Below are 8,747 nucleotides of genomic sequence, written 5' to 3'. Positions count from 1 at the left end.
ACATATATACACATACACATACATACATAATAATGGACTTTCCCGTCATTAGACAATGTATGAGGGTTCAACAATTTCTTACCGAACAACCACACAGATGATTTTGTTTATAGTGATCAAATGTTTGTGTACACATAAGCTCATTTCCTCCATCAGATTGACACTACCTGCACATGTCAGATGACAAAATGATCACAGAGCAATGTGAAATGAAGTACTTTGCTCAAGAACACAATGCAATGCCCGGTCTGGGAATCAAACACATGATCTCATAATCGTGAGTGCAACACTCTAATCACTAAGCCATGTGCCTTCACATACATACATACATATATATATACTAGCAGCTAAGCCCGGCTTCACCCAGTCGGTTTGGATGATGTGGCTGTAAAACCTACTCTTGTTTGGGCATGCTTATGTTAAAAAACAATTTTAGAATGAGATTTTTCTGTCAAAACACTAAAAAAAAAAACACTAAAAAACACTAAAAAAAAAACACCAACCAAGATTCAACCAAATCAAAAAATAAACCCAAATACTAAGTGAACAAAGACAAACCATCTCACTTCCATTGCGCGTGCACACGCACACACACAAACACACTCAATACCCCCCTATTACATACACACACATATATTCACACATAGTTGAAACACTGTTTGATCTATTTTTTTCAGCGTACAGTTTTCATCATCCCATTACTAAGTATGACATCACCCTTTCCTTCCTTATTCATCTATCACTCCTTTCTTTCTCATTCATAAACACAAGAGTATTATTATAGTAGATTACCTCAGTAACCATGAGAACTATGAAAAAAATACAAAGCCCAGCATCACCACTGGATCATTCAACACATCTGTGTAATTTTTTGTGCAGTTCCACCCAGCCGTTTTACTGTGAATCCCAAGACAAGAAAGAATCGCCCATGTCAGATTTATACGTATATCATCATCATCGTTTAACGTCTGCTTTCCATGCTAGCATGGGTTGGACGATTTGATTGAGGACTGGTGAACCAGATGGCTACACCAGGCTCCAATCTGATTTGGCAGAATTTCTACAGCTGGATGCCCTTCCTAACGCCAACCATTCTGAGAGTGTAGTGGGTGTTTTTACGTGCCACTGGCATGAAGGCCAGTCAGGCGGTACTGGCAATGGCCACACTCAAAATGGTGTATTTTACGTGCCACCTGCACAAGAGCTAGTCCAGCGGCACTGGCAACGATCTCGCTCGAAAGTCTTTACACGTGCCACCGGCACAAGTGCTAGAAAGGCGACACTGGGCACAGGTGCCATCACGATATGATGGTCTTCTTTCAGTCAACTAAATCCTTTCACAAAGCTTTAGTTGGCAAGGAGTTATAGTAGAAGGCACTTGCCCAAAGTGCCACACAGTGGGACAGAACCCAAGACCATATGGTTGGGAAGCAAGTTTCTTAACTACACAGTCACACCTGGATCAGCTCATGTACATTTCTTGTATACCTTTATCACAAGATCTGACAAGAACTGGAAAAGACTTAGCACACAGAGATTAAGTTTACTAATTTGAATGAAATTTATCTGGAATTGCCACCATATATTTTAATTAAAATTTCAGAGTTGTTGCTCTTCTCTATGAACAAATTTCATTAATACTTTAGTTGAAGCAGTTATATTTATTGGTCAACACTGCAGAAGTGATTTTAGTTAACTGAAATTATTTTTGTTGGCTCCGTTAAGTATGCTAGCCATGTCGACTTTGTGAAGGCTGGTTTTGGATTGGGCTTATCTCAGATTTCATGGAATTAGATTTGTCTGTAGCATTCCAAAACTAGTGATTCACAGCTCTGGGATGCTGCTACCTGGATTCCTTTTGGCAATGTCACACTCTGCAAGGTATTAACTCCTATCTATGTTTCCAGCTATGCAGACACAATCAAGTTGAACAATGAGCAAATATAATTGCAAAGGAAATAAAAAAAGAGAGTTGTTTTATTTTCTCCCACTATATAGCTTGGGCCAACCAATGCTGTGTGAAGCCTATATTTAGCTCTACACAAATTAGAAGAATCTTCCAAGAGAAAACCTGTATATTGCCAGAAGATACTTATTCAGTACCTATGAACTGATAATTAGGAAAACTCAGCGGCACCAGATGAGGAGGTAAAAGTAATTGGCTAACATATTCCTGTGGAAGCCTTTGTGTAGTCACTGAATCCACTAAAAATAGCAGCTAAATCTCTCATAAACCATATCCTACTCTTTTAAAATAGTTCTACATACATACATAATAACACACACATACATACATACACAAGCATGGTTTTATGGTTAAGAAGCTTGCTACTTCACATCTACAGGGTTTGGATTGTCCCACAATGTGGCACCTTGGGTGCTTTCTACTGTAGCCTTGGGATGAACAAAAGCTTTGTGATTAGATTTGATAGACTGAAGCTGAAAGGAGCACACCACACACACACATGTAAATGTCGGAACTTTGTAAGCTTTGAGCAGTCTGTGATAGGTATAAAAAGCAATATTCAGGAACAATAATAATTTATTGGCATCAGGTTGTAGGCTTTCCCATATTGAAGCTTAATAGCTGAGAAATTTTTGTATAGCTCACGGTTAGCAACAAGATTCCCAAATGACAATATAACCTTCATATAATTAAGGTATGTTTGGCCTGATGTGTAGCTAGTTGAATACTCCTCGGTGAGTAATTATTACACGAGAGGATCTGCTAGCTAGGAAACATACGTAGCCTGGATTTTACCTGTTCCACTGCCTCAATTTAGATATACGTGTATGTTCATGTCTCCTTTTCTTGGCACCATACTAATTGTTACTGTAACACGAATGATGCTGTTCATTTGCAACCTTCCACGAAAACATGTCTTGCCACTGTGCTGTTTGTGTTCAAAAGACAAGGGGAAATATTACCATGTTTGGAAATGGGTGAGGGTTGGCAACAGGAAGAGCACCTAGCCATAGAAAATCTGATTTAATGAATTTTGTCTGACTCATGCAAAGCATGGAAAAGAGTAGACGTTAGAGTAATGACATGCACACACACACACACACACACACACACACACACACACTCTCTCTCTAAAGAACACTTTCACATTATATATGTCTTAAAGGGAGAAAGCTTCAATCTGTTACAAAATGACATAAGAAATAAACTATTGCTGACAAAGATAAGACACAAAGATGTCAGATAAGGTGTTTATGTCATCTGAAGATAAACAAATATGAGTAAAATAGCTGAATAATAAGATATTGGATTACCAGCTTGTGTATTTTAAAAACATAGCTTTTATAAGTGTTATGTTGCGTGTGAATAGGAAGGACATTTAATTCTAAACTTTCAGTTCCTTAGCTAAAGGATTCAGCAATCATCATCATTTAATGTTTGTTTCCCATGCTGTGGTGAGTTGCATGGCTTAATAGGAGCTGGCAAGGCCAGGGGCCGTACCACGTTCCATAATCTGTTTTGGCTTGGTTTCTACAGATGGATGCCATTCCTAATGCAAACCACTTTATAGAGTGTAGTGGGTGCTTTTTATGTGGCACCAGCACCAGTGCTTTTTATGTGACACCAGCACCAGTGCTTTCTATGTGGCACCAACACCAGTGCTTTTTATGAGGCACCAGCACCAGTGCTTTTTATGTGGCACCAGCACCAGCGCTTTCTATGTGGCAGCAGCACCAGTGCTTTTTATTTGACACCAGTATCAGTCCTTTTTACGTGACTCTTTGGTTTTAGGATCTCAATTATGCTGTTGTGGGTGGGTCTTCTTAAGTACAGCAATGTGACATATACATTGATCCTCATTTTAACAAAATAAGAAAAAATTATAAATGCTCGTGTTGAATGAAATAATCTGTTCAACCAACAATAATTAGCACTGTTATTTCACCCAAGACAGGGTCTTTAGATTTATTTTGCCACATTTTTGGAAATATCAATGAATTCCACTGCTAGGCTTCTTTTAATTGTTGTTGTTTAGCCTTGGTTGAGCAATATTATGATTAAAAGCATTCCTTCTGTGGTGGCCATCTTTTCTTTTTTCCTGAAGCTGTAATAGAAGATATTTGCCCAAGGTACAACACAGTGGAACTGAATTTGAAATTGTGGGGTTGGGAAGCAAACTTTTTACTTACAAAGCCTTAATGAGTAAGTAGCGATGAGAAGTAAAGAGGAGTCTTTAGTCTTGTTGAGGATATGACAACTTCTTTAGTGCTGGCGCCATGATAAAAAACACCTGTTTCTCATTCTTAACTCTGTGATATATTGCTAATAGGCATCACAATTTGGCAGAATCATTAGCATGTCACACAAAATGCACAGCAGCATTTTTCTCCTGCTCTTTACATTCTGAATTCAAATTCTACCAAGGTTAATTTTGCTTTGCACCCTTTCAATAATATAAGTACCAGTCAAATACTGGGGTCAATATAATCAACCTTTCACCCTCCCCTCAAAACTGCTGGCCTTGTGTCAAAATTAGAAGGAAAAATTATTTTTTGGTGCTTCAAACATTGAACTTTTACAAGAACAAAACAACAAAATCTAAAGCTCCAATGAGCATTAAAGTTATAATGCATTTGAATAACTATTATTGCATGCAAACAAATAATATATCTGGTAGCTGTTACAAAGTTAGTGACACTTAAATAAACTAAGCGGACACCATCACCATTTTATGTCTGCTACCCATGCTGTCTTTGATTTGACAAATTACTGCTCTACTAGACAAGTCAGAGATTCCACATCTTGCTCATATATGAAGGGGTTCTGGTAAGTTCCTGGCTTTAAGGGTATTGTGAATGACCTGGTTGGAGGCCCAGCCTCCTGAGTTCTTTCACAGGGATTAGAAAAACTGAAGGACCTCTGCAATAAGTGTGTGAAACTGAGAGGGGAATATGTTGAATAAAATCGTAATTAACTGATCCTCCTGTATTTTCTTTTACCCATAGCCAGGAAGCTTTCAGCACCTGCTTGTATTACTTTTGGCTTTAAATGCACTCCTTAACATAGGTATCACAGAGTTAAGAATGAGAGACTGTATAGAGAGAGAGAGAGAGAGAGAGAGAGAGAGAGAGAGAGAGAGAGAGAGAGAGAGAGAGAGAGAGAGAGAGAGAAAGAGAGAGAGAGAGAAAGAGAGAGGAGGAGGAGGAAGTAGAAAGGCATGGCTACATGTAGCATTTGGAATAACTTACCTTCCACCGCATAAATACACAATCTGTCTTTTGAAGTTCATCATAGTCAAATGTGTCGGAATTAAAACTTTTTGCTAATTTAAAAAATGATAAAAATTTCCCCTGTGAAAAGAGAGAAATAACAATAATTTAATCATATATTATATTCAGGGCATGAATAGGGACTGTATTAGACTTTTTACTCATGTACTAGGTCTAGTAGGTTTCTTGCTTAGCCCATTACCTCCCATAATTCTATTAACTGGAATTTTTTTTTATGAAACTTTGATTTCTAGCATAAAACAGTCTTAGAAACACGCAGGAATGATCAAAATAACATTTTAAATAGAAATAAGTGAGATATTGGGTGAAAAATTAGCAAACCTCATTTGAATATCAGAGAAATATACCTAGTAGATATAGCAAAAAGGTTAGATATGTGTAAATATTGACAGATAATTACGAAATTTGTAATTTTTAAGTGATCTCATATGAGATCACTGGTAGGTAAAGGGTTAAGAGGAACTACAAGACTACTCACATTTTAGAAGGGAGGATGGGAATGATCAGGTAGAATCAGAAAGAGGTAAAAAGTGGCATATCATCATCATTGTTATCATTTAACATTTGTTTTTCATGCTGGCATAGATGTCAAACCATCCAACAATAATGTGAAAGGATCTGGCCAGCCAGGGAGCTGCATCATGCTCCATGTCAGCTTTGGCATGGTTTCTATGGCTGGATACCCTTCCTAATGTTAACCACTTTATAGTGTGGACTGGATGTTTTGTTTCCTGCCACTCACACAAATGGGGTTGCTAAGTAACTTGCAAGACTGGAAAGGACAAGGAAAGGGAAATGGGGGGGGGGAACAAGGGAAAGAGGAAGGTCCTCTTGATTAAGTGGTGGTGGTGGTGGGGGGATGTTTGAGGAGGAGGAGGAGAGATGATTATATCTCAGGAGAGCTTTACACCTATGAAACTTATGGATATACTGAAAACTCAGTTACACACATATGTGCGCATGGATACACACACACACACATATTAAAGCAGTGACTCCAAATAAGAACTATTCTGGTTTGTCAACTTGCCTAATTGAGCCAATATGGAAAACTAGATGTAAAATGATGATGATGATGATACTTTCATCCTTGACTGAATGTTCTAAGTTTCCACTAATTTCCCTGAGGATATCATTCTTAGATGATGATAGGAAAAAAAAAATCTTCCTGACATTATTATCATTGTCTTTATACTATTTAATTCTAATTAAGTTAGTGTAAACATATTTAAAAAGCTTAACATATTCAGCAAGGAAAAAGCAGTATCAATCATCAATTAAACATCATTTTCTTGATAAGTAAGGGAGGTAAGTATGGCTATGTTTCAATTTTATGCTTTACTGATAAGGTCATTAGAAATCCAAATCATGTTGTTATCTCAACAGAAAGAGATAAATATATATATATATATATATATATATATAGAGAGAGAGAGAGAGAGAGAGAGAGAATTTTACATACCCAGTGTTTCCTGTCCACATCTTCATCAGCATCCCACTTACGAGTTAAAAATGGATGCTTTTCACTGATGATTTCACCGTCGAAAAATGTTGTAAGTATTGGATATTCTTCTGTAAGCCCTTTGATTTTCAGATAGCCACATAGGTAAGCATTCTTTAGATCAACATACTGATAAAGATAGACAGCAGAAAGAAGTTTTAGATCATTGAACTGAAATCCTTTGATAAACACAAACACAGATTTAGTAAAATTCAAATCAAATGGAGGAGAAATAGATAATTAAATAGATAGATAAAAAGACAAAGAGAGATAGATAGATAGATAGATAGATAGATAAGGAATATAAAGTGAGTTGTATATTACATATGTTGCATATTCAAAGCTTATGTGTATGTGGGGGTGCAGGCATGGCTGTGTGGTAAGAAGTTTCCTTTTCAATCACATGGTTCCAGGTTTAGTCTCACAGCATGGAATCTTGGGCAAATGTCTTCTACTATAGCCTCAGGCCAACCGAATAATTGCGAGTGAATTTGGTAGACAGAAACTAAAAGAAGCTACAGTAGTACATATTCTAAAACTGGAAAAGTACAGAGAAGATTAGCATGGGTCCCTGCGCAAGGTTGACATGCAGATTTGCAAAGCATTCTATATTTTATAGGCACAGGAGTGGCTGTGTGGTAAGTAGCTTGCTTACCAACAACATGGTTCCAGGTTCAGTCCTACTGCCTGGCACCTTGGGCAATTTCTACTATAATGTCGGGCTGACCAAAAGCCTTGTGAGTGGATTTGGTAGACGGAAACTGAAAGAAGCCTGTCATATATATGTGTGTATGTGTGTGTGTGTTTTGTGTGTCTGTATTTGTCCCCCACAACATTGCTTGACAACCGATGCACATGCATTTTCGTCCTTGTAAGTTAGCGGTTTGGCGAAAGAGACCTATAGATTAAGTACTAGGCTTACAAAAAATAAGCCCTGGGGTCGATTTGCTCGACTAAAGGCGGTGCTCCAGCATGATCACAGTCAAATGACTGAAACAAGTAAAAGAATATATCTATGCATGTGTACCTTTGTTTGTCCCCCTCCACTGCTTGACAATCAGTGTTGGTGTGTTTATGCCCCCATAACCTTGTGGTTCAGCAAAAGAAACTGATAGAATAAGTGTTGGGTTTACAAAAAAAAAAAAAAAAAAAGAGTGGGGTTGATTCATTTGGCTAAAAATTCATTAAGGCTGTGTCCTAGCATGACCTCAGTCTAATGATTGAAACAAATAAAAGATGAAAAATAAAAGATGTGTACTTATTCATTTATTTAGTTATATTCAAAGCTTTAGTCAATGGGAGTGACCACTTTATGATGTTTAGTTCAATAACTGACTGAAAGAAATCAATAACAGTAAGTCAACTTCGGGTTGGCAGGATTTGAACTTAAATGTAGAAAGATAAAATAATTAAAGGTTGCAAGGCATTCTGGGTGTGAGTGTGTGTCTGTGTGTGTGTGTGTAAAATGGTTTATTCAAAAGAAGGAAAGCAGCACCCATGTCTTTTTCCTGGGGCCTCCAAGACAGGTAGCAGAAATTGAATAAGAAACCATAACTTTCTTGTCTTGGTGCAGTAGCAAGTGATGCACGAAGCTATCAAGATATCCTTAGTCCTTAGATCTGGTTTAACCATGGAGGGAACTCCCTACTGAGGGTACCCAAGTGTTAGGTGGTGGTGATTAAACTGGATGCCAAATAAAATCTACCACCCCAGAACAGGTATCATCAATTCAACAAGTATCTTGCAGTTTCTGTCTCCTTAATTCCACTTACAAGGCTTGTAAAATGTTTGATGACAATAGGCGCAGGAGTGGCTGTGTGGTAAGTAGCTTGCTTACCAACCACATGGTTCCGGGTTCAGTCCCACTGCGTGGCACCATGGGCAAGTGTCTTCTACTATAGCCTCGGGCTGAGCAAAGCCTTGTGAGTGGATTTGGTAGACGGAAACTGAAAGAAGCCCGTCATATATATGTATATATATATATATATAT

General features: G+C 37.8%; 1 protein-coding gene and 1 non-coding gene across 7 annotated transcripts in view; one reads left to right on the top strand and one right to left on the bottom strand.

The window, feature by feature from the left end:
• Positions 1–8,747, bottom strand: part of LOC106873867 (glucose-induced degradation protein 4 homolog) — a 51,911-nt gene that overhangs the window by 23,726 nt on the left and 19,438 nt on the right. For all 6 annotated transcript variants that reach the window (XR_001409931.2, XR_001409930.2, XR_008264944.1 and 3 more), the window contains exons 2-3: positions 6,719–6,886; positions 5,215–5,316 (exon numbers count right to left, since the gene is read on the bottom strand). Coding sequence is in view for 1 of the 6 variants with exons in the window: in XM_014921385.2 (XP_014776871.1) it covers positions 5,215–5,316; positions 6,719–6,886 (270 nt within the window). In the remaining 5 variants the exon portion in view is untranslated. The remainder of the gene's footprint in view (positions 1–5,214; positions 5,317–6,718; positions 6,887–8,747) is intronic.
• LOC128250124 (U6 spliceosomal RNA) lies at positions 7,269–7,373 on the top strand. The gene has a single exon (XR_008266247.1). It is a non-coding gene; the product is annotated as a U6 spliceosomal RNA (small nuclear RNA).

Source organism: Octopus bimaculoides, chromosome 1, assembly GCF_001194135.2.
Source record: "Octopus bimaculoides isolate UCB-OBI-ISO-001 chromosome 1, ASM119413v2, whole genome shotgun sequence".
Lineage (NCBI taxonomy): Eukaryota > Metazoa > Mollusca > Cephalopoda > Octopoda > Octopodidae > Octopus > Octopus bimaculoides.
This window is presented reverse-complemented; position numbering and strand designations above follow the sequence as displayed.